General features: G+C 43.4%; 1 protein-coding gene across 3 annotated transcripts in view; it reads right to left on the bottom strand.

Moving 5' to 3' along the window:
* The window catches only part of LNX1 (ligand of numb-protein X 1), a 77,346-nt gene extending 61,999 nt beyond the window's left edge, over nucleotides 1–15,347 (bottom strand). For 2 of the 3 annotated variants that reach the window (XM_035323748.1, XM_035323750.1), the window contains exons 1-2: nucleotides 15,205–15,347; nucleotides 341–821 (exon numbers count right to left, since the gene is read on the bottom strand). In XM_035323748.1, the coding sequence (XP_035179639.1) occupies nucleotides 341–726 (386 nt within the window). In that variant the 5' untranslated portion in view covers nucleotides 727–821; nucleotides 15,205–15,347. Of the gene's footprint in view, nucleotides 1–340; nucleotides 822–4,832; nucleotides 4,850–15,204 lie in introns of those variants that run through there. The other variant, XM_035323749.1, reaches the window with a different exon arrangement.
* Between the last annotated feature and the right edge of the window lie 11,602 nt (nucleotides 15,348–26,949).

Raw genomic sequence — 26,949 nt, 5'->3', positions numbered from 1 at the left:
TATTCATGATAGCTCAGCTTCCCCAAACTCACAGATCTCTTTGGATGACTAAATACACACTTCCATTATGCAGCTAACCACAAGGTATCCACTCAGAACTGCTAACAATAGCATGGAGCACCTGGAGTGGATTTGATTCTAAAAAAAAGGGTGAGATACTGTCAAACAGAAATTCAGCTCTAAACTCATAATACCATAGGTATTCATGGGGACTGAAATTGATAAATCTTTCTTTACATTAAGCATATTTTAATCAGCGTTACTTGCAGATACTTTTTCCTCTCCTTAAGTAAAAGACAGAGCAATTAAAAAAACCCACCACCTCTCAGCCAAAACTTACTGGGTTTGGAAATGTTGTTCGAGGTGACCGCGCTGCACAACCTCTGAGCAGTGTTCTGTGAAAGGGCAGCTAACCATTAGCTTGTCCAGGAGGTTATTCACAAGGATGCTGGACTTCCTGCAGCTCTGGAGAACCACGAGCTTGCGGTCCATGGGGCAGAAGTCCTTTTCCAAGAGGAAGTTCGTAAGGCAGGCCGTGCAGAAGGTATGACCACAGAGCGTGTCTAGCGGCTGAAGCAAAGGTTGCAGGCAGATGTGGCAGATCAGATCATCATCGACTTCTTCTGTGTAGGTGTACAAATGGTTTTCCTCTGGTAAATGTGCCTGGCCGCAGGTGGCACAGAGCGGCGGGGAGCTCTCCTCCATTTCTTCTTCTTTCTGGCTCATACTCGGAACTGGTGCAATTCAGAAGAGGGCAGACGGAAGCACCCAACCTGGTTTCTATTCGTGAGAGCAGCAGCAAGGCCTGCGTGCCATCAGATCTGTGGGAAAGAAGGCCAAACAAGGGTGTTGTGGATTGTTTTTTCTTAGCGTATTTATGGTATGTACCTGCATATAAAGTACTCTGGGAGTTTTTAGGGAAGGATTGAATCTTTGGGATGGGAGGATTAAATAAAGAAGAGAAAAGTAATAGATTGTGAATTCCAGGGAACTTTTTAGCTTTTAGGTCTAGCTCAACTGACAAAACTACTCTCACTGTAAAGAAAGACATCAGAACAGGGAGAATACTACTGGCGTGTAAGGTTTGAAAACCTTAAATTAACATATAACTACGGTTCCCATCACATGACTTTTTTATAGCGGTCACATTATTTCTGCTGGAAAAGCAGCATCATGCATAAACAAACATTACAAAATTGTGCAGAAACACAGGTAAGAATAATGATTACTGCCCAAGCCACCTGCTCAGGGCAGAGGGGGAAAGCAGCACCTTGGCCTAGCCCACATGAGCACACAGACATTGTGCACACAGACGCAGGATACAGATTTAGAGCCTGGGACCCTCCAGACCATCCTCTTACACAGCAGTGATGGATCTGCCTGATCTTCAAAACCACTGAACAAAAATTAAGCCTTTTCCCTTAATAATTTTTGTTACAGCTCTAAATTTGTACTATTTCTCTTACTACAGAGCTGACGAGCAATCTCTGGCCAGGGCACCTGCCTACTGGTATTTCAAAGATGTAAACACTGTGGGAGGCAGCAAAACCGAGCAGTAATTTGTAGCTTTTACTTGATGAACCCTGACTGCTCGTTGAAGCACTTACTTATGTCTCATTACATCTATCCTTATTTTGATCTATGTCTTTGAAAATAAACATGAAGACATAAAATATGCAATGGCCTAATTACTACTCTTGCTTGAAAATGTAAATCTTATTTGCTGCTCTAACATAGCACTGTACCCTTGCTTCCAGCTTGACTTAATTTGCTGAGACAATTTGTCAGCCTCAGACACTCATGTTTGAGGGCAAATGAGGGAAAGAATATAAAAAAATCTGACTATGACAGAGCACATTTTCATTTAAAATAAAAACAAACCTTATTTTTATGTAAAGCTTGTGGGCTCTAAACCTGAGAAATTAAACATCAACATGGCAGGGTTTTTCTGCCATATAGGTAAAATGATAGCCCCACTAACTCTATCCAGATGCTTGAATGTCAAACATTCACTTCAATGCTTTGCTAGATCCTATTCTTATATAGCTATTATGCTAAGTGGCTGTATAATGGCATTTTTTTTACTTGAAAGACTAAGGTCTGCCTACACTCTGTCTCCTGCTTAGCAGTAGCTTCATTTGAATTAAAATCATCACATATTTGAATTCCTGCAAATATTTAAAATACCCTATACTGTAGCAAATGCTCTCCTTGTAAAAATATTCATTAGAACTTTATGTAGAAAAGTTTGTGAAGGAAGTAATATCTTTATGTAGTGGATAAAACAAATATACCTGCTGTTTTAATATAGGAATTAAAATCAATATTAGTTGGCTCTATTAAGGTGACACATGGCAAAATGAATCAAGAAAAAGACAAAAGATATCGTTGTAGATAACGTACTGACAAGCTCAAATAAGAGAGAAGACACAAAGAGTTGTTTGAGAAGTAACAAGCCAGTCACAACTTCTCACCACTTGCGAGAAAGGCAATATGCAGTTTGTGGGACTGTGGGCTCAAGATCAGCAGTAAAATGAAGTGAAAATCAACAGAACATGACAAAAATAGCACTGCTCTATGAACTTAATTCTTTCTTACTATCAGAAGACACACCTGGCTCTGCTGCCACACACAAACAGGAGAAGGTCAGCATGGACTTCAGCAGACGTGGAATTAGATCCAGCCTATTCCTAACCATACTGTAGTTACAATGGCTGGGAAATTCGGCAGGGGGTTGCTACCCCAGTTAAAGCAGGGGCTCTGGTCACTGCCACTTCACATCTAGACATCTTGAGCAACAGAGATATCCTTGAAATATCCATGGCATTGCCAGCATGCAGCAAGGTGGAACATTTCTTCTAACAAAGCACAAAATTTAAACCATATGTAGGCTATACCACACAACAGGCCTCGTGTGCTCACTCTGGAAAAGCAACAGCAAAGACACGGCCTTGTGGCCTGAGCATCCTAGCTGGAAGATCCCAGGTTCAGGGGGCAGACAGCAGTGCTGTACTGGCAGATGGTGACAGGCCCCTGATTTCTTGGCTCTTTAAGGCTACATTTATTACCTGTTTCTCTGGGTATTTAAAACATATCTGTGGGGACCTGCCAGTGTTTTCCTTGGCATGTGGGGTGTGGAGGAAGAACGCAGGCACAGGCAGGAGTGAAACACGACTGATGGCTGACCTCAGCACATGGCTTTCCACACAGCATCAGCAGCAAGCCAAGAGAAGTGTCTGTGCATTGGTCTCAAAGTCTTTGCAAAACAATGTGTATCTGAGATGCCTCACATGTGGGGCAACAAGGGGAGACCCAACACATGTGCCCTTTAAAGAGGATTCACAGAGACTCCAGAGCTGCTGATCATCTGCTACATTATGGTGTTAGAGAAGGTTACTGTGACTGTCAAAGCAACAGGGACAAGAAGAAAGCTGCATGAGTCCTGCCCTGTGTTACGTCCTTCAAAGTTTCCAGACCGTCCTGGCCACCTTACAGATACTCTTTATGGACCTGACATGCTAATAATGTGTCACTAATGAGACAGAGCAGGTGTTGGGAATAGTACCTGAATTTTACAAGGTCTACATAAATTACAAATACTTGCAGCAGCACAGAGAAACAAAAACATCCGAGTTAATTAATAACAGGCGTTGAACTCTTAGGAGGACTTAATTCAAGTCCTATGGCCTGTGCAATTTAGAAATTTTAGACTACATAATAACATAAGTTCCTTTCAATTCAGAAGAAAAAGATATATCAGCCTCTTCTGGCTAATCTGGTCAGTGTTCACCCATGAAGGACCTTCTCAAATCACTGTACACAAGCAATGAAATGATCACTGTCAGCCTTTGGGAGGCAACTATACCACCAAAAGAGTTGGCACGGAGGGTGTTGAATGGAGGTGTTACACAAATTTGGCCAAAGGCAGAAGTTGCTTGCAATATATTGCAGTCATTTCTGTTTAAAACATTTATGTGATGTCATAACAAAGCTACATAATTAATTTCATGTCCTTTTAGGAAGCTTAAAGCCTTGGTGTTTAGCTGTGCTAATGTTTCTTCTTGAGCTATGCAGAAGAGAAGGAAAAGAGGATTTAAAGTTATCTGCTAATCTTCCATTAACTGTGAATAAAGCAACACATGTTGAGAAAGGAACCCCGTACAGGTGGATGGTGCGCCATAGCTAAGTGGGAAAACAAAACAAAACAAAGCAAAATGAAAAAAAAACACCACAGTTATTACCTGGTTGGAAGTGTCTTCTTCAAGGTCCATGTTAGGGGAAGGATAAGAAAGGAAACCGGGGGGTTGAGGCGGTGTCAGTGTGTCAGTGTCCACACCACGGGCAGCCTCAACAGGGCGAGGACATTACCTCAGCTTACAGACAGAGAAATGTGTGCAGAGACTGTTCGGGTGATTGGCAGCGCGAGCTTTTAGAGGTGTTGGTGCTGTGCCCAAGAAGACAATACCAGCATTTATTGCTTCACTGCCATGACAGAGGTTTTCAACAACTCAAGTCCCAGTTTTCTTCCCATCAGGGCGACTCCCAGTGACCACAGTTAAAGCCAATATCATGGTCACACTCCTTTTAAAAAGTTATCCAACACACTGTGTCAGGTTGAAGGAGTTTGCACCTTATGGGTCTTCAGAGCTCAGGAATTTACAGCCACAAGAAGTGTTTAGGAGAACAGCAAAAGAAACACAGACAAAAAGCATGGGCAGTAAATGCAGAGAGTGAGCACAGAGAATGCCCTTCATCCCCTTGTGCAGACAAGCCCAAAGTTGTCCTGTTCCCACGATTCAGGTAAGCAAACTAAAGCTTAAATCTGGACTTACCCTCAGAGCACCAGGGCAGCGAGAGGCAGGCACCCGAGCTACACCAGCTCCACCAGCCTCCCCGTCAAACATTAACCCAGAAGCTGGGGGGGCTGCATGGGGAAGTAGCACGGTGCAAGGAGGAAGAAGCTTCTGCAAGATGAGTAAGCAGGGCTGAAAGAGAAAGAACAGTGATGAAAGGCAGCAAGGAAGCAGCTAGCACAGGGAGGGATAAACAGGCACATAAAGGCCAGAGAAACACTAACACTGAGCCTGCAAGGGCAGCAACTGGCTCGTATCTGGAATGGTGAAAGACGAGGTAGTGAGCAGGCATCACTACAAACTGAGGTCAGATGCAAAACAGGTAGGGGGTCTAGCTCCAGTAGCTCAGGCAACATGGCTTGCGGATAGCAAAATCCTCTGAGTCAAGGGAAAGGGTGGCCAGTGTGGGAAGGGGATCTGAATGGCACAGCAAGACTGCCAAATATCAGGGTGTTTTTTCTTTTAATATGTGTGTGTAATTAAGTAACACATCCTATTCATGCTCCTGCTCTATTTCTCTACTGTCTGCACATGCACAAATACTATACCCACTGATTAAAAGAGGTTTCCTTTTCGTGCCCTGTCTCCCCCTCACATCATGCTGTAGGAGGCAGAGGTACTACCGACAGCTGCCGTGCTCTCATGAGCTGAACCATGATAACAAAGTTGTCCTGCTGTTCTTACCCCAGCACGGCGTGTTATCTCCATTACAGGCTGTCAGCACGACACTGTATGGCCAGAGGGGCTGCCCTGAAGGCTGATAAGGAAACCACTCCATGACATTATCCCTCAGAGATGTTTTCACCTGGCCTTCCTCTGCCACACTAGCTGTGAACACACTGCAAATGCCAAATGCAAGCACCTTCTTTTCTTAATGCTCAGCCCATTTTGCTGAGAAGGGCTTCTTGCTTCTTAATGTTGAAAAGGAGACAGATAACATTGCACCTTTCCCTATAATAGAGTTAACTCCTTAATGACTCCTCAGCCCAGCTGTTAGTGGCTGAGCCTGGGCAGGTCAGAAGCTGTGGGGCTTGTCCCCATCTAGTGGCTCACCCACACTGAGGATCGAAGCCAGGAGGAAGCTGAGATCCTGCTTTGCCCTCCAGCAAAAGTTCAGAGCTCCCAGGTTACGCAGGATTAGCTGCGGCAATATGCCAGAGAGCCTAGCCCTTGCTACTCATATGAGAATCCAGGCTGCAAAATCACTGTGCCTATTTCTCATTCAGGGTTTTATAACAAGGCAGCAGGTTGGATGCTCAAGTAAAACTAGTTGCCTTTAGTTAGATAAATTTTAATGCTGTTGTAACTCATTATCTTTCATCAAACCATCTTTCTGGCTAGCAGGCCTCCCAGTTACTGTGTTTTGTGCCACTAATTTCATCTCCTCAACTGAAGAGTTTTATAGGTTACACTGACTTCACTGTGGAAGGTAGTACTTATTTTGGAGGCCATCGGGCAGCCTTTTTGTTTCAAAATACTGGATAAACTTTGTGGAAAACATCAAACAGTGGTCCATCCTTCAGTAATATGTATTATACAGTATTTTCTATGCAAAAAAGACAATAACTCACACTCCAAAGATCTGGATAGAGAATCTCATATAACAATTTGTACTATCATTGGCATAGCTGCACTCAAGACCAGTGGGTGAATCAGCCTGCCTGGATTTGAAACTTTTTTTCATAGGAAAGTCATAAATCATTTAGGTGTGTAAAAAGCTTATTTTAATGTCTTAGGACCAGCCTTCATCCTACATGTGTTATTATCTTCCTCTTTTTTCCCCCTCTCTCCATTGTTTTTAAATCTGTTCTACCTATAGAAAAGTCACAACATTTTCTCTCTGCCCGATGTGTAATCAGTAGCAAACCATCTCCCACAGAGATTTGTTATGGGCAGAGGTGAGATGCATACCTCCAGGTAAAAAGTCAGTAGCTGGAGATGAGTCAGAGATCTGGTGCTGATTTACCAGATAAGAATTTGAGATTATAGGAAAGACTGTTAGAGCTGGCTCTTAGAGGAAAATAATTGTAATTGTTCAGCACATTAGCACAGACTGTCTCTGAGACAACCAACAGGAACTCCAAAACCTCTCCTCTTACACAGTTGATTTTTTCAAAGTTATTATTAGTCAAAAAAGTTCTTCTCAGAGATTATAACCATCAAAGCACGTTGCAAAGCTTTCACCAATGAAAGACATTTCAAACTGAATACAAAAATCCTAAGACACAGTGCATTAGGTGAATAACCCCCACTTTTTAAGTTGTAGCTCAGGCTGTGAAACCTAACAGGAATGTCATACTGTGCCTGCATGCGCAATAACTTCAAAAACGAGAACCAGATTGTTTGAAAAGGCAGTTTTCTCTGTGGCTCATGCTGGAATTGACAGAATAAACCAATGTTGGAAAAAGTTTTTTTGTTGTTGTTGTGGAATTATGAATCTGAAACTTCTCTTTGGAATGTATGGAAATATATTCTGCCTTTTTGTCTGTCTGTCTCTCGCATGCCCACACAAACCTGAGTTGCTCTTTCTGGCAATTTCACGGATACAAAACTTTACTCAGCACGTTGAAATGAAAGAATTTCATCCCAGAAGTTATTTAAGAATATTAGGAACAGCCGGACAAGGTTTGAGTTAAAAGAGGGTTTGAGTAAGGCAGCGTGTGTCAGCAGGTTTACCTTCCCAAACTACAAGGAACACGTCCTATGAATGAGCTTACCTTGGTAGTACTTCAGAGAAGACTTGTTGCTAGCATGTCTCACTTAGTCGCCTGTTGGTGGAGGTAATCATTTCAGTTCCTTGCTTGTTTTGAAGATCGGTAAACCCAGGCTGGGACCAACCCTTTATGCCAGAGCTACGAGCTCAGGCTCCACGTACAAAGGGGAGCTGTAGCAGAACCGACGGGCTATGGGTAACTGCCTCTCGGGCACACACGTTCTGCCTACCCAAAGGAAGTCGAAGCAAGACTATGCGAGCAATTATGATTGACTCCTAAAGTGCTTCCTAAGCATGTGCTCATCCTAATTGACATAATAAATGCCATCGGCATTTCACATCCTAAATTATAAAATTGTACTGCTAGTTATGTAATAAAAGGTGCATTACCGCTCCGATTTGGCTGATTGCTCCAGCTGGCTTTGGCAAGATGGTCTCACGAATACCACAAGCTTGCTTTCAGGCATTTGACCTAATGATAAAACTGTACCTGTGTGGCTGAATAACCACACACCCCAGCTGTCTCTGAAGGTGCTGGTAGCAAGGGGTTGGTACAATGATCCATGCAAACTGTGCAAGGTTGCTCATCCCTGGTCCCTGCCCCAGATGTGTCCCTGTGATGGGGGATACCCACCTGCCCATGGTCCTCCCCTGCTTCATTGAAGGCAATGTGGGTCTGCAGACCACTCCTGAGCTATGGGGTACTCCAGCCAAGTGTTCCTCAATCCAGACAGCCTAGCCCCTGGTGTGTATGGACTGACATGGGGTACATCATGACAGTGAGACAAAAAACCTTGCAACCACAGAATAAAGTGCAAAACTTGGAATAAAATACCTTTGTACCTCTGCAGTTTCTGCATGAATTAGGTGTTAACTCCATGATGCTAACTGCTGTTAATCCCATGGGCAATTATACTGCCACTACCCTCTTTCCTAAAGAAATAGGGCAGTACTGTACTCGTTCTCTCTCTCTCTCTCTCTCTCTCTCTTTGAGTCTCCTTGTTCAGTCTTGCTCTTTTGCTTCTCAGTATCTTAATATATTTTGGATCTATTTTGCAGGTTTAGCCAAATCCAACAGAATGGCAGAAGCTTCCCCACACATTAAATTATCAGCATTGCCATGAGAATAGACGTCTGGGTAGGACAGAGAGAAGAAGCAATGTTTCCACAAAAAGAAAGGCTGTATAATGAACCCAAGTCATACTGGATACCAAAGTATGACAAGAAGGACAAGGGAATTCTACATACCCAGCCCTCAAGAAAAGCTAATGTTGGATTTACATCATATTAGACAAAGCCACAGGGGAACAGTGGTCACTAATTAATCTGCCCACAGAACCCCTGATATGCAGTCCCCAAACCACATTCTTTCTCCCTTCCCCCGTTTGACCTTCCGTGCCTTACCACATATGACAGCCCAGGCACTGTAAAGGCCCATACCTCCAACAGAGGTATCTACCTAAACAAAAAGCTTTCTTCCTAGGCATGCCTTTTGTTTTATGGCTTTCTGATCAGCCAATGCACTTTTTGCAACACTCCCAAGGCCAACTGTACCCAGCCTCCTTAATAAGAGCAAAATGCCCCCTCCTACACTACATGCCCTTCATTTATTCTCCAGCCTGGCCCAGCCGAAAGAGTACAGCAAACCTCCCTGTGACCTGGTCTTTCAGGGGAAAAAGGACCCTCAATGTGACTGCAAGCTGCTGGTAGTGTGTAAGGGCTAAGGGGTAAGGGGTTTGGGGGCAGGGGGCAGGGACAGTGGGTGAAAGAGGGTGATTGTGTTTGGGTTGGGTGGAAGGCATGGCAGGATGCTGGCACCCTTGTTGCCAGCAGTACCCATTTAGTCTCAGGGAAGTCCTGCTTGTCCTGGTTAAAGTGTTTTCCTTCCCATGCTTTGAAAATGATGGGTGTTTAGACAGCAGGTAAGCAATCTCATTGACTTCCCCATCTGTGGGATGAAGAGTAGTTATAAAATAAATAAAGGCAAACGCAGAACCTTCTAAAAAGCTTTAAAGTAGTTTTTATCTCTTACGTGGCACAAAATCTATTGCGTTTTTGCTGTATGATTATTTCTGTTGGTAACAATGAAGAATGACCTGCCCAACTCACTCATGGCTTTGTGATATGAGAATAACTCAGCCAACACAAACTTATCACACAGTAAAATGCATGGAAAAGTGAAAGTCTGAATTTAATACAGCTTCACAATAAGCCTTAATTGCTCCTCTCATTCCTCTTCTGGCATGGTGGGGCACAATCCTGCTGCAGAGCGGGGCTGCAGGGGGAGGTGAGGCAGGCAGATGGGCTCGTGGGAGAGAGTGAAGGGATGGGGGGACATTTGCCTGTATTGATGCTCATTAACTTCAAGCATGCTTAAGGGAGGATGTTAACTGGGATGAACATGCGTGTGTGTGCCAGAGAGGGTGACTCCTATGTTATGCCTGAAATGGGGTGGAATAAATCCAGGCCAGTGTCCCCTGGGTCTCTGTATGCTCCCTGTAGCATGCAGAGACACGTTCTGCCATTGTATCTATTATTTGAACCACTCTCAGCAGTTCAGGCATGTGCAAAGTGCTCGGGTTTGTGCAGATAACTAATTCAGGAGCCCAAGTTTCCACCTTATGGCAACCATGGAGAGGAACTGCCTCCAAAAGTCAGCCCCATCTCCAAATCATCCGGCAAGTTTGCAAGGGAGGGTATCCCCAGCTGAGGACACCCAGCCCTTCCTCCCACAGCCACAGTGCCTGCCACCCTCAGACTTGAAGCAGCATCTTCTCACATGTGACCATGAGATAACATTTAATAACTACAAAGTGCCGAACAGATGATGGATAACCCTGCTAATAACGTATAATAAGGCAAGCACTGCTTTAATTACCTTGTGCCTTCAGAGCTGCTCTTCTGATCCAGGAGTCCCTTAATGCTTTACAAACTACTTAATGAGTTCTCACAACACCCCGTGGGAACCTTTTTTAGGATCAGCCCACAGCATGGCTGGGTGAACAGGGAAGGGGCAGCTGGTTGCTCCCAGGTCGCAGGGCTGGGCTCCTGTGGTGATGCTCAGCCTCTGGCACGTGTCTTCATGTACTGATGTGGCCACAGGGATGCTCTTAGATGTGATCTAAGGGAAATCCCTCAGATTTGTCATTGGACTGCATCTTCTACTTTATGTACAGGCACCTGTAAGGATTTAATCTCCTGTGTCTTAGTTCTACTTACATTGCCTCTAACTATAGTAGTACTTATATCTCTAATTTAAGATACGAACCTGTAAATGTGAAAATGTATATAACTTAAATTATATCTGTGTCAGTTTTTTTCATCCTTCCACCACTTGGATCCACCAAAAAAAAAAAAAACAAAAAACTGTTGACTCAACAAATGGATGTCAACAACTTAGGAAAGTGACGGCCCAGAGGTAGCCCCTACATAATGGGCAGACACAAAACATGCAGCTGGAAATAGAAGTTTCAGGGGGAAGAAGTTCAGATGAGGTTTCAAGTGCTGCAATGCAGAGTGCTGAATTTTGCATTTAAGAGTAATACACTGCTTGAAATGGGTAAATGTTTTGCATGATGAAGAGGGTGATCCCAGCAGCCCAGCTACTGAGGTCTATCTGTTCTCTGGTCCTAACGCTGGTTACTTTTTGGGTCTTGAACAAAGAGCTTACTGTCTTCCACTCATTTATCTCTCTATTAACTGGTGCTGACAGTGCCCATGCAGATGGAGGCTGTTACCCCTTTGGGAGCAAGCTGTGCACTAAGGCATAGAACTGTCTCCCACATGGGAAGGACTGGGGAAACATGAGGTATCTGGGCAGGGGGAGCAGCTCTCCAGCTAGGGTTGTGAAATAGTTGCTCTTCCAGGGCAATTTTTGGCATGAAGGAGGATAATGACTAAGATCCCCATCCAACACGTCTCAGCAAATGAATTCTGTTTATTACAAGTGACTGGGCTCTCAGCTACCAAAACATGTCCTCCAGAGCCTGGTTCTGCCTCCTCTGCTCAGTGCTGGGAAACAACGTCCCTGAGCACAGCACTACTCACTGGGCTTGATTCATTCCTGCTTTAATTGGGCTTCGTGGGAACTCTGCCGTAAAGTCCACTGCTAATTAACATGCGTGTGCTGCTGATGGCATCGTAACATTCTCCTTAAAATGGAGAGGCTTGTGAAGATTTTGTCAGCCAGGACACGAGAGTGACACCAGCCGGGGGCAGATAGCTAAGTCTGCAGCTGAATTAAGATCTGCTTCCAGAACCAGTCTGGTGGGTGTGGAGACTGTTTGTGTGCTGATTACTGCCGTGATGAGAACCCAATTAGGAATTACATGCTCAGAGTGTCTTGCTTCCTGCTGGTGCGTGCCACACGCTCTGATGTGATCTGCTGCATGCACGCAGGCAAGGTTTGTTTTTTTTTTTTTTTTTTGGTTATTATTTCAAATTCCTTTTACAAGTCATAGCTATTTCAGTGCCTCAGACCTTTTTTTTTTTTTTTTTTTTTTTTCCTGGATGTAAACTATGTTATTTCCTAAATAGCAGTAGTATGATTAGCTGACTCCTCAGACTAAAGCTATGAAAAGCCAATGCTACAAGTTGCTTTCCAGCACTAAGCTCTGCTTGCAAAATCTTGTGTCGACTGGTACTGCTCGACAGGTAGCACCAAGAGCTACAAGCAGAAACCATCTCTGAAGGAGAACAGTGAATAAAACAGTAGCATTGTCCATATTTTTTAAAATCAGTGTCTCAATGGTACCTATACCATGTATCTTTAGGAAAGGAAAGCAAAAAGTGAATGAGAATAATATCCAAGATCAGACCAAAATTTACCTGCATTCTGCAAGGCCACTTTCTGAAAAGATGTATCAGTCCAGGCAGAGAAGTAGCTGCCATCCCTTAGTAAGAAATTGCTGGCACATGTAAAAGACCATTTTACTAAAACAGTTTTAAGAGGAATGCTGAAGGTATGTTAAAGTAAAACCTGAGAGCCAAGGAGAGTGCTGCCAGGGGCTGCTAGGCAGCTAGGAAGTTTCAGGGCATGTAGGTCATTGATTTCCTTGTCAAGAGCTAACTGATGTTTATTCAGAGGGACAGCAATAGCATGCAGTCAGAGGCAGTCGCACCTGACCGGAGCTGCCTACTAACTGTTCCCTGAACTTTACCAAAGGTGAAAGTTTCCATGTTCAGCTCCCTCGAGTCATATGATTCCTGTAATGACCTTTTTTAAAGACTCGGCTTGAGCCTTTGGGGAAAACCTGGGGAAAATCAGCTGCACCTTCACACGTCCCAGCTTCTAGGAGCAAAAATTTCAGTGGAAGAGGTGGACACACATCTCAGACAAGTGCAAAGCCAGGCAGTCTTGCATGATACCAACATCTGGCCATTTTAACCAGAGAGGGGACTCCTTAAATCCCCCAGAAGCTTTGGCCACAAGAAACAGTCCATCAAAATCAGCTGCTACCTTCAGTCTGCCCCTGCAGGCCAGGCAGGCGAGGCTGCAGAGGCAGGAGCAACAGCTCCAGAAATACCTGGCAGCAGCCTTCCAGCAGCCAGCGTGGAGGAGACTCTTCACATCTGGAAAGCCTTCAGTAATTTACCTTCCTGCTGGAAATAATGCTGCCTGATTTCCTGGTTTGCAGCGAAATGAGGCTAATCTGTCATCTCATCCTGTGCGCAAGATTTATTTGCATTTTGCAAAAGAAAAGTTTAACTGGGGGAAGATGCCAGCCCCTTCAAAGCTCCTCCAGAAGACAATTCAATTCTGATAGACAATCACAACCCAGAGCCAGGGACATTCCTCTTTCCAAGTCTGTGCTACAATGAAGGCCTGATGCAGCTAACGCTCAAGACACGTGGGCTTGGAACATCCTTCCAAAAAACAACTCGTGAGAAGTGGGGAGGACACTTGTACAGGACCACAGGCAAATAAAAGACATTAGCAGCAGGAGGAAGACTATTTTCAGGTGGCAAGAAAGAGATAATAAAGAGACAAGTTTCTCCAGATTGATTCAATTTATATTTTTGGAAAATATACATGGCCTCCGAGGTTTGGGGTGGAAGAGTATAAAATAGTAAATTAGGAACAGATTGCTTTCTTAAGAGGAGTTTTCAGTCTCAGGAAAGTAGAATGGAATACTGAGGATACCACTCCTTGCAAGGCAGCAATTTTTCCAAATGCCTGATGGTGAATTCTAGCTTTTTTTTTTTTTTTTTTTTTTTTTTTAATCAGTATTAGTTTAAAAAAAAATCCCTTTGTTTTTCTAACAACAGAAGGTAATAGGCATGTAGGTAAATACTGCTTTGATGAAGTGGTAGAGCTGCCTTGATGTGTTCTGCTTGAACTTGAATGAGCAAACAAAAAGCCCTTTGGAGGGCGGGATGAACAGGGATTTTGCGCTCTGCTCTATTTCTATAGGAGACTGGGGGAACACAGCCACATCGTGTGGTTCCCAGTACAGTCATCTAAGGTATTCCTGCCTTTCCTGCAGGTGGAGGAACCCTTTCCTAGTGCTGGGCATCTGGGGAAAGCATGAATTACCAGTCTGTTGTGTCTATGATAAAGGCATCATAAAGTCTATCTTTCCTGGTTTTTCATTTTCCTTGATAAACATCAAAGCACCCAAGAGCTTGATGCAAGCAGTCCATTCCTATTCATTAAAAACACCTCAAAATGTGCTTAGCTCTAAACATTTGAATGAGTCCTGCTGATTTATGCACTCAGAATAGTCTACCAGTTACTTCAAGTATATTCTTCAGAGTGTGAGGAAGTCAATGTATCCTCATTGCAGCCCTGGACTTTCTGTTGGCACGTCTGTACATTTATCATGTCTTCATAGAAATTATCAGGTTCATCCGTAGAAATGAAACTTGTCCAAAATTATGTATATTCACACATAAACACAGTTTTGCAACCATTGCATATATCAGTACTGAATGACAAGACAACTTGAGCTAAGAACTGATTATAAGTTTAAATAAGCGGAAGAGAACTAAGATACTAAACTAAGCACTCTTTCTGTCCTCATCTCAGTTGCAGTTATATGCTTAAACTCAAGCTGAAAGATACAGCAGGGGTGAATTTAGCCTTGGTTTACCTCCCACAGCTCCAACGAGACTTCTTGGAGCTTAACCTGGGGAAGAAATGGGTTTCCAGGGGCTGAAATAAAACACTGGGGTAAAGCTTTTGCAATGCAAACAGCACATCTCCATGGGTAATCAGTTAGATGTTAACACACTTTACTGAAGGCACAGCTTCTTAGCAAAAGGAAGACGGAAAACCAAACACATCTAGCTAAGAAAGAGGCAATGAATTAGGCATGGCAATCTTGTATACTGGTGCGCCAGTAAGCAGCATCCTAATGCCAGCTACCAAGAAATGCAGCAACCTACAGGCAAGCTAATTTCATCCCTTGATTACATTATGGGATCTGTGAATCACTGATGGCAGAGGCAATAAGATGTGTCTCTGCCTTGCTGTGTGTCACTTCCCAGTATGCAGGCTGAGAAGCAGACCCACTCCCTGCTGCCCAAAGGGGGCTGCTTGGTTTGCCTGAGTATTTCCTTGCAAGTTTGCTTCCCTGGAGCAACCGGTAGGCTGAAAGAGAGAACAGCACAGAAAGCAATGCAAGTCTTTGAACTCACAGGTCTGGCTGGGCTGCTGGCAGAGTCCCACTGGTGCTGGGTCACCGGGATGTGGCAGGGGTGGCAGGGCAGAGGTGCCGCATCCCGCTCAGCCCGGTCCCTGAAGGAGGAGAGCGGCGGTCGGCCGTGTCTCACGGGGAAGCCTGTGGCATCACAGGAGGCAAAAAGAAAAGCAGAATTGCATAAACCTGAGCAATTCAAGGTTTAGAGAACCACACCCTCCCAATTATTTCTCCTGGAGGCAAGATAAGCATGTGCAGGCTGATCAGACAACAATGTAATTTGAAGCTTTTGCTTTTCTTTCCGGCATATACCAAAGTCCATTTTCGGTTTGGCTTTGCCTTGCGTTTCTTTTCTTCTTTTCAGCCATACAATCAACTCAGTTCGCATTTAATAGAGCCCAGTGAACTGTCTTAAATGTTGCTTCAAGACAAAAGATTCATTTCAGCTTTTCCCCTTGGAGCAGGAAGAGCTCTAACCCAAAGCCCACCCTCATGCTTTGCAAGCTGGATCTTCACCTTGCTCCTGCACGCTGGGAGTCAGTGGTGAAGCAGTGAACCATGTGAGAGCAGTTTGTAAACTAGGGAGTCAGCTGCTGGAAATACAAGCTCTGCTAAGTTTCTGAATGCTGGGGAAAAAAAAGACTACTTTAAACCCTCAGTGATTTTCAGGAGAAAAAGTACCTAAGGAAGAGATAAGATGGTGGTGTACAGATACCTGGTTATGAGCAGCTGAGTGTGAATGTTAATTATGATGGTAGTGGGATCAAAAATGAACAAAAGAAGTTCATGAAATATTTCCAGTGGATAAAAAGCCCTGAACTCCCAGCTACATGAATCACTGATAAATGCAATGATTTCAGCTGTTGTAAGCATTTTCCCCTAGGAAAGGAAGTGTTACTCAGGAAGCAAGGCAGCTTTGGAGATGGACTTGCAGGAGGTAACCACAGTGCATGCTGAAAAGATGGAAGGAAGTCCATAGCCTCTGATGTAAACATCTATGGCTACTAGGTCTTGGCCTCCAATTCATTCTATGCAAGTTTGTTTCCCTTCAAACATTGCAAAAACATGCTTGCTACTTGTGATTATAAAATCCATTTTTAAATATTTATTTTAAGAAATCATCAAGGGAACCGTCAAGTCCTACCAGTGAGCACGACAGTCATGCTCTTAGCCTGATGGATGCTTGCTTGCAGTCGAGTTTGCCCTTCCTAGCACCTCTGCATGAGGCTGCTCGAGGGGATGTGGGATGGGGCCCTGCAGAGCCAGCCCAGTCATGTTCAGTCAAGGTTTGGGCAGCAGCACAGAGCTGGAGCTGGGGCTCTGTGTGGTGCAGAAGTGCTGCTGCTCCTTCCCTGTGATGGGTGCAACTTGAAGTGACACGGCCCACACGGGGCCAGATGTCCACAGCAGTCACAAGGGCAGGTGCCCAAGCCCCATGTGTCAGCTGTCTGCAAGACTGAACTATGCACATGCAACCTACTGTTAAAAAAATATCCTGAAGCTACAGAAGCTTAAACATTAGCAAATCCATCCCCACAGAGCGAGGCATGTGTTTAAATCCTTGCTCATGTGGGAGGTCTCTTCTAGGCTGATCACCTTGATCAGAAAGCCCAGCGCCCCGCTGTCACAGGTTGACCACATCAGACACTCTCGGTTTCAGACTTCATTTCCATTTTAGAAGCTAGCCAAATTTTTGCCCCCTCCCACTGCAGGGAAGCTTTGCTAAGTTTCCAGACCAAGGGCCAGTTCAAACTCATTTGTTCTCATGCCAGAGTTGTTGGCAGAGTTGTTGCTTAAATGGTCTTTCCCATCTCTCAACATGCTCTCCTATTTTACTTCCCATACTCTCTAAGCTTCTGGTTCAAAGAAAGGTTCTCCCTTGCTTTCCCAAACAGCCCTTTTGGGCACCCATTCCTCTCCAAAGTCATTACTCTAGAAGATGGCATTAATGCTTCCTTCCACATACCAGGCAAGTTGTTTCCCCAGAAGGTGACTTATATGTTGGCTCTGAACCAAAGCGCTAGTGAGCTGCACCTTTGGGTGGAAGGTCCTCTGCTGAATATGTCTTTCAGCCTCTGGGGGGGATCTCCTCTCAGCTACAGTTGGTTTACTACATAATGTAATTATTCTCTCCTTTTCCTGTAGCTGGCTAAATGCTCTGTTACAGCTTCTTCATCAACAACATTAAAAATTGGGAGTATTTCCTGATATGATTCATTCTTTTGCATCAAAATAACAGCACTGTCTTATAGATCTGGCCAGCCTTGTAAACTTCTAGTTCCCTGGTACAGCTTCATATACTGCAGAAGAAGAAGAGGCAAACATTTTACTTTGTGGGATTTTAAAGCTAATCTGAGCAGCTTGTCTTAACCTATGCAAAAATGGGCATAAGGACAGGCTTTTCCAGTTGCAGATATTCTGTACTTAGCTGCTGCTGAAATTATTTCCAGGAGAATGACATGCCATAAACTCTATTGTATTAGGCTTACTCATTTATTTACTTCAGCTGAGTGATTTCAGTGTACACAGCAGTACGTGTTGTGCAAGCGTGCATTGGAAAATTGTCATAATCAAATGTCAGACGATAATATTGTAATGGATACCTTCTGTGTCAGGCTCTAAAAAGATCCCCTGTTTCCTTCACACATGCTGTCTTCCATGGACATCACCCTCTGGAGTCCCATGATGCTGGAGCACATAGCAGATGCTGCTGATCCCTCTTCCAGCCCCTGCTCTGGGCTGGCCAGTGGATGGTTTGCAAATAGGAGATACAAGGCCAGTCTCCAGTGTGCCTTACAACCCTGATCCTACAGATCTGGCACAAAGCTGAGCTGTGTTTGACTTTTTTAAGTGCACAAGGAATCCCCAGTGCCATTGAGCATCTCTGTGGTGTCCCCACAATGGCAAAACATGACCTCCACGGATGGATGGTGGCATGGGGACCAGGAGGATGTCATGCGACAGGGCATCAGGAGTTTAGGGCGGTAGGGACAGACTAGTCAGGAGGAAATGGGGTCCTTTGGGCTGAAGCTGGCCTCCCTACACTACATGATGGCAGGTCACATCCACATCTGGCATGGGCACATATAGTGGCATCTGATCCAGTGTGCGCACATGGGATTGCACCAGATCTATGCCTTGGTGTGTGGAGGCATACAAGAGGATAGGAACCAACCACATGGGCAAAAAATCAGGTTTAGAAATGACTCCAGAATGAAGGCCAGTGTTTTCATGTCCAGTCCTGTCCTCATTTCCTCTTTATGGAAAATCAGCACTGTGAATTGGATCACAAAACATGAAGGGAAAGATTGCCAAGTGCTTGTACTATGGACTCTCTTGGGATTACTGAGTGCCATTGACAGTCTGCTTGGAAATGAGACTATGGACTCTGCAGTCATTAATCACTGATGTTAAGCTAGCAGTCCTCTACAGTGTGACAGTTTAAATTGGATGTTGACTTCCAAAGTTGACCTACGTGGTGCAAATCACAGATGGCAAGCATCTTACACATTGTATGTTACTCTGGGAAGTCATGGTTCACTTGTCATAGAAATCTACTGTCTCTTCTGTATCCTGCACCTTTAAATTTTATAGAAGACTCCTGGGAAGGAGAACATTAACATAATGAAGTAATTAAGACCGTAGGATTAAAATTATCTTTTGTCCTCAATTAGTGACCTAGTGATAGCATCAGACTTAGAACTACTGCTTTCTGAAATGAACAGCTTTCCTAGGCTGAGAGAGCACAGAACTGAGCATGGCACAACTGGACAAAGCAGTTAAAATAATCCCATCAAAGAGCTCACATAGCATCCATCAGCATGGGCCATGATTGCGAAAGCCTGCAGACCCAGCTGTGTGATCTCAAGTGAAGCCCCCGGTCCTTCCACCTCCTTCAAAAAATCTGTGAAAACATGAGCTGTACATACATAAGCAACACAAATGTTCAAGTGGCAAAATCACTCTGGCTGCTGTGAGGGGATACTGTTACAGATAGCCAGGCTCTGTATGTTCTCCCCTGGGAGAAATTGTTGAAGTTAAAAGATTAATCTGGTCTCTCAGCACATTCATTAGTTAAATTGCAAAGCAAGCTCATTGCATAACCAGTCCCAGGACAATTACATTTATCTTGTCAAAGTTCACGGCACGGGTGGACTGCTGACCTAGGTAGTGTGAATGCCTTCTGTGAGATGGAACCACTGCGATGCATTAGAAACATTAGTCTCCAGTTTTCAGATTACCTGTGCTTTTTTTTTTTTTTTTTCAGAAGAATATATTTGCATAGAGTACCTTCTGGAGGTTTCCTCACCACCAGACATGGAGGGGAGGACAGAGGGAAGCAACAGGTTCACTTTCTATATGAGGGCAAACTGAAGCATGGAAGTTGCTCACATGGACTTGCTCACGTGGAATTATGAAGGAAGTCTCTGGCACAAAACTGCATCTCATCTGTTCTCCCATACTTTGTTATAGACAATAAAAGGAATCATTTAAGATAAAGCATCTGTACTGGAAGCATATTCAGGTATGTAGCATGCACAGTCCATCCTTGCATTGACTCTCACAGACAGGTTTATATTGTAGGAGCTGTTCCTAGAGTTTGAGTAGGACAGAGAAGGAGGTCATCTTGCTCACCTTCTTACATGTCACAGGCTGCCTGTCCTCTGCTCTGCACCTTGTATGGACACCACTGTCTCAGGTTTAGCCCCATCAGGAGTCTTTCTAGAAGAGTGTACCATCCTGGTTTGAAGACCAAAAAGCTGGGGAGTCTGCTGGTCACTGGTAGTTTGTTCTGAGAATTAATCCTTTGTGCTTGTCAAAACACATGGATAATTTATTGCTAATTTGATGACAATGCTTTAGGTTGTTGACATCAATCACACATCAATCACACATTTCCTAGCTGGCTGAAAGGTCTCTTCCCATCCAGTGTCTGCATCTTGTACCCCTACATGCATTATACTTGCTCTAATGTCCCCATTTATTTTTGCTTTTGATACACCAGTTCTCAGCTCCTTGACATACGCTTATGCAAGGATGCAAAATGGTTCATTTTTGAGCAAAATATTCAGAGATGTCAAGCTGAACACCTTTCAAGATCTATTGTGCTTATACAGTTACTTTACTAACCAAACAGGTAACTTTACATAAGAAAAAAAAAAAAAAAAAAAAAGCAAGCCAAGTTTACCTGACAAGACCTGTATCCAATAAAAACATCATTGGCTGCCACTAATGATATTCCTATTCTTTATTACTTAAATTCACATATCAGCTTGTCTATTACTTTCCTGGAAGTGAAGCTAGGCTAACTGCCCTGCTTTTATCAGAATTATCCTCTTTATTCCATTAGAACTTTGGCAAAACATGAGCATGTTTTCAGTTTTAGCAAATTTCTCAAACACCCCCAAAATGTATTAAAAATTAACATCAAGTGGGTCAGACAATTCCTCAGCCAATTTTTTATTTATTTATTTTGTGTGTGTGTGTGTGTGTGTGGTTTTAGGCTGCCTAGCTGCAGGTTATACAGGGTCTGTTGGTTCAAAGCTGTAATCCCGAAGTAGATTTGTCTGACATTCTCTTAATTGCTGATGGGCTGGAAAATAATTAATCATCTTCACATGATATATGTGAAGATATATACATAACATAATCAGGTCATGATCATATCTTCCTGATACAACCCTTGATTTTCAGTCTGGTGGATAAATTCATTTTTATCCATCATAAGCCTGTCCAAAAGTTGAATTCTTCCATACCAGGTTTGATACTATTTGTTTTATGGAACAATCATCTAGCATTTAATGCTATTCTAGTGATGTTTTACAGAGACAAATAAAATCTTCGTCAAATCTCCAAAATGAAGTTCCCCATAATTGCACAGTTTTCTTTCCTGCAAGTGGTAGTAGCTAATCCTGTCTTCAGGTTCAATTCAGTGACTTATAATATCACAGCCTCCCACCCCTACTTGCTCCTGGGCTGTGATAATCAGCGTATTGCACTGCATTTTTAAGATTCTGCATTTCCTGATTCTAAGTCAGGCAGATATAAGCCTGTGGGTCATACAAAAAGTCATTCATTTCACACTGCTCCTTTTATCTCCCTCAGCCTTCTTAAACAGCTTATTCAATATTCTCACATTCTGGCCCCTCTGGTTCTGAAACCTGATGAGACAATTATGTTGAATTTATCTTTATTATTGAGAAATTCCAGTTCCTCTTACTTATTACCCAGACTCCCAGCTTCAGCATATAAGCAATTCCAAATGCATTTCTCTTTGGATCCTTTACCACACTGATTTAATTTGCTCCTGACATGGTGAATTCAAACCACATTTACTTTCTTAGCCCCCTTCTGCATGTTGTTACTTTAAATACAGCTGTGGCCATTCCTAGGAGTCAAGATTTTTGTCCTCTGCCACACCTATTAAATCTCTCCTTCATTTGGTACTGAACAAGTTACAAGCCAGTGCACGTTTTTGCTCCATGGCAAGTAGTCGGTCCAAAACCAACAGAGGTATTTTGTGTTGACCCGTGGGATGCTGACACAGGCTGGGACACTTTATCTGCACTGCTATTTAAATAATGGCATTCAGCATCCTTCTTTCTGTGTTGGAAAGTTTTGTTTTTGCAGGTGACTTTGCAGCATAATTCAGCAAATGCAATTTTAAATTCCCGTGCAAGGACTCCACTTACAGCACGCAGGCACGAATTATCAAGGAGTTGTGGTCTACAGACACTTGCAGTACCTTGCAGTCACAGGACTCAGCTCTGGCCTTCACCAGCAGTGGAAACTCTCTGAAGAGACACAGATGTGTTTAGCACAGGGGGAAGAAATGCATTAACATCTGCACACGGCTGACAGCTGCTTTTCTCACAGAGTGCAGAGGATGAAGTTCTGCAGAGCCTTTCTGGGAGCAAATGGGGCTGCATGAGTGCCCACGGCCATCTCAGCTGTGCCTGGTCACCACACTGCTCCCTGCCTGCTTATAAGGGAACAAGGGAAAAAACCTTTTGGGGAAGCAGGTTTCCCTCAGCCCACACTGACTTCACTGAACACTGGATTGTAACTAAAGTGTTTAAAGCCTGTGCAATTTAGCTGAATGAAAACAGGGCCCTTTTTCTGTGCTTACTTTCCATGTATACCATAGCAACCTTAAAATACATCAATTTGAGTCAGGATGTAATGAACCCTCTGATCTTAGAGAGGTAAGGGATCTTCTCCCTGTGTGGAAAGATTGTCTCTTTTCTTAGACTAATTGCTCTAACTGTAAAAATGACGGGCTTTCAGCTACCCAAGCATTCCTTTGGTCATACGGTAAGTTCCCATATACCCATGAAAAACCACCAACAAAAGGCATCAGCTGGGGGAGCAGAGAAGGCAGGAAGGGGTCACTTTGAAGAAGGTGAGATGTTTTCAAGATGCCAGCTGTTGGGCAGCCCAGCCACATCTGTCTGAACATGCTATTGCTTGGAGGGCTGCTGACCCAGCAAGCTTAGCAAAGGCTAGCATACGTCTTGCAAATAACCTTTGTTTTACTGAATGACTTAGGTACCGATGTCAGCACAATTCCATTTCCATGCAAATTGCTTAAATTGGTAATTCATTTATCCACAGGAGAGTGCAATATGTAAAGTATAGATTGGATCAGAAGCAGAAGTTGCAAGGAGGCACAGAAATATTTACACGTGGACAAATGGAGTGTATAATGTGTTACACATACACGCAGAGAACTTTCTTAGCAATACTCATTGCAGACTGGGAGATGGTGATGAGGGACCACATATAGATCAGAGATATAATCCAAAGGTAAAATGAATAAGTGCTGCTTTATCCTAAAGTGATCTATTTGCAAACCCAAAGGTTTATAAACTGAGGATGGAAAAGGAGCTGGTTTGCTGACCTCCCCCACATAGCACAAGCCCTAGCCGTTCATGGACTTCTGCCCTCACTCTGCAGCACAGAAAGCATATTTTAAGTTTCCAGCAGTTCATGTAACCGTGCATGTGTATCTGTCAGCCTCCCAGAACCCACAGTGTCTTCTGAATTTGGGGAATGATTTCAACCACTTCTGACAGATGAGAAGGGCTTTCAACAGCATTTAAACAAGCTTGGTGAAAGCAGGCGAGCAGGTGGAGATGAAAGATGGATAGTATTTTCACTGGGAGAAAGCTCTTACCCAGAATGTTACTAAAATGCTGAGCCCCCATTCCTGGCATAGAAAAGAAGTTGTATGTCCAAACAGCAGGAAAATCTTCCTTTGGAGATCACAGCACTCTTGAATCTACAGCAAAACAGGATTCTTTAACTTTGGTGCTTATGGATCAGTTTGTTTAACTATATTTGTTTTCCACGCTGAAGAACTCAGGTCTTGTGTGTTTTCAAAAGCCATAAAAAATGAATATGTATATGTATAATATACAATATTTATAATTAGTATGCGTGTATAAAATTCAACAAAAAGCTGAATGAAATTTGATCAGTTTCTAATGGAAAGGCTTATTATTATAATTATTGTTCTTTCTATTTTTTTTAAGTCCACAATGTGAGTGGTTAAGTATCATTTAAAATAAGAACTCCTTTAGAAAACATTCATTTTTCAAGCATTGTACCATGAAATGCCTTAGAAGTGGCAAATCCATTCTAAATGCCCCAAAGAATTTACAAATGTGCATTTAGCTGACTTAAAGACCTCGTATGACTGGTTCAATGTCACAGTGCACTTCCCCTTTCTGTGTATTGCAGCCTGCAGTAAAGACACAGAAAGCTCTTCAGCAAACTGCAGAAGATCAGACTCATCTGACACTGCAAAACCTTAAGCTTAGCTTTCAGTGCCTGATAATGTCTTTGGCAAATGTTATTTTCCAGTGTAGTTATACCTGGAGAATCTGTACTGGATATCTTTAACTGCCAAAATGGTAAAAAGGAGTCTGATCCAGGAATACCGCGCAGAAGCTTTCTTTTGAGAGCACTTCTACCTTCTACCTTAGCTACTTGAATCTCGGCTGATAACATTGACATAATAACATTTTCCTGTTGTAGTTTTGAGCCTCTACAGACCACATACATACAGACCAGAACATTCCAGATGTGGGCTACTGAAGGCACCAAACTGTTTTTTTGTTTGTTTGTTTGTTTTTTACGATATGACTGCAGGAGTTGGACCCAAATCTCCAGGGTTAAGTGTGGATGTGCTGGTGCTTAATGCTACCAGCCTCTCCTCTCTCTGCTTTGCCAGGTGCTAGGAGCTTATGCTTTAGGAGATACTTTGCAAAATATAGATGAATGGGGTTGCTATTATCCATCAAAGGCTTCAGGCTGAAGCAGTTGTTCAGAGCATCGCTGACACGTATCCCTGCTGCCGACAGAACAAATCTATATTCATGCCCAGCAGACAAAATCACCATTCGTGCTGAGATTTGTACCATCTTCACAAAGTTCCTTGGGAGATCTGTCGGCTTTGTGCGGTGGGGAAACGGGTCAGAAAATACTGACGATTTTCAAAATGCTTGCCTTGAATTTCAATGTCTCCTCCTTGTCCTGGCTAACAGTGCACTACTGTTGGGACACACTGAGTCCCTCACACCACACATGAAGTGCATCGACTGGCTGAGTGTGTGGGGACTGCAAACTCCCCTGCATGCCCCTCCCTTCCCAAAACACCAGCAATGGGCCATTATCTTTGATTTTGACATCTGAAGAGAGAATGCAAATGCCAGGAAGGAAGTTTTTAGAATCTGTAAAAAAATACTCTATAAAAGACCTTCCAAAGGGAATATTACAACAGGATACAGTAAAGAAAAACAGGAGAAGAATTTGAGGGGGAGAAGCTCACACTATAAATGAAAAATACTTCTGAGAATAAACAAAAACATAAGCACATCCAAGCTTACTTCTGCTTAGCAGAAAATATGTAATTAGTAACTTTTCTGCTTAAAATAAACTAAACACATTAGTGGAATACTTGAACATTTCTAATTTATACCTTCCGGACTGTGCACCGTAGTGCGAGGGACATGAAAGTACACTTTCAATTGATGTTTGGGCCGCCCCCGCTAGACCACCAAGGCAGAAGGTGAAATGCAGAGGTTCCAAGCTGAGTACAAGGACTCCAGTTCTTTGAAAAATTTCCTTTATATCACTAGGGTATCTCCCTAGTATCTCCCCAAGAATCAGGAAAAAATCATCTCTGAAGTCACTGAACTGAAGATTAGGAAATCCCAGTCTTTCTGAGCATCTTGGTAACAGCCAGTCTCTATAAAATTGTCATGACTTATTAAATCTTGACTGGCCTATGGGTATCTATATTGTACACTATAACAACATACGCCATAAAAGCAAACACTGTCCTAATTCCAGCCTCCTCCCCCCTGGTTTCTTTTGTCAGGCACTGTCAGGGCACACTGTGCTGTGCAAGCTACGCAGACAGTCTGCACATCAAAGAATCTGCAAGCTAAGCATCTGAACAAGATCCTTTCTGCACAAGAAAATGCAGAACAACTCAGACTGATGGGTCCGCACCCAGCTTTATGAAAGTCATCCCAGAGAGGGTGACTCTTCGTGAAGACAGGGGACAGTGATTTGTTAAAGAAGGCTAAAAAGCTCTGAACACTTATGGAGCACAGATAATGGTTTCAAAGAAACCGCTGAACAGCTGAAAAATTATCCTAGGGAAGAATGGGATAGAGCACAACAAAGCAGCAAAACTGACTTGGATTCTGTTTTTTCCTCAAATACCAAGGCATCAGGTTTTTGTCAGAATGCTTCCCAGGCTCAAGGACTGTATCACAGACTTGGAGCAGGCATTTGCTGGTCTACATGAAGAGGTGCAGACCTCTTACAAAATAAAATTCACTGTTTTAATCTGAAATTTTAACGAAAAATCATAGAGGAGTAAGTTAAATAGAAAGTATTGAGCTTATGTTTGAAAAGATGATGCAGTCTGAGAGGAGAAATGCACAGCATTTTTTGCTGGCATTTTCATAGGCTGGGTGGAAATTCACTGGCCTGCACCTACAGAAGCTACCTTGGAAAGAAGGTGTTTGTGCCGCGGGAGGTGGTGTAGGGAAGAACAGCCCTTTTAAAGGAAATTTGTCAGCCTGTCTGCTTCTAATTAAGCGACTGGATGATAATCAGCATCATATGTTTAAATACACCTTCTCTTTAATTAATAATTTATCCTTAATCCGATTTTCTGGGGAAACAAAGTTGAGGCGATCACACCTTCCTCTGTCAGTGCCTGCCTCCCTGCACCCTGGTGCATCGTCAAAGCCCTTTGGCTGTTTCCAGTGCCCTACCTTTGACAAAGGATAACAGTTTCAAAGATATTCTGTTCCCATCAGAATAAAGAAAAGAGACCCCATTAAGTGCTCACATGGAGAGGGAGGTTGAGGCATAAATACATCCCTTATTAGATAGCAAAGAATCAACAAAGGGCTTGAAATACTTGAATGCCTCATGGGAAACACTTCCATTGAACTCACGCCTTTCTAAACACCAGGAAATCCAGCTACCAGACACAAATCTGTAAGAAACCAGGCTTCACTGGCTCTGCTGATCAGCCGGCAGCTTTACTTTAGCAAGCAAACCGATCGCTCCAGTTGCAAAATGCCCTTGTTTCGTTGGATGGGGAGCAGGGCAAACAGGCTCTTGGTCAATAACCTAGGCATGAAAAACTTCAGTAAGCAGTTTCCAATTAGCGGCCCTCACCAAAATAAAGCTTGCCCTCTTCCCCCCCCCTTCAGGG

Source organism: Oxyura jamaicensis, chromosome 4, assembly GCF_011077185.1.
Source record: "Oxyura jamaicensis isolate SHBP4307 breed ruddy duck chromosome 4, BPBGC_Ojam_1.0, whole genome shotgun sequence".
Taxonomy (NCBI): domain Eukaryota; kingdom Metazoa; phylum Chordata; class Aves; order Anseriformes; family Anatidae; genus Oxyura; species Oxyura jamaicensis.
This window is presented reverse-complemented; position numbering and strand designations above follow the sequence as displayed.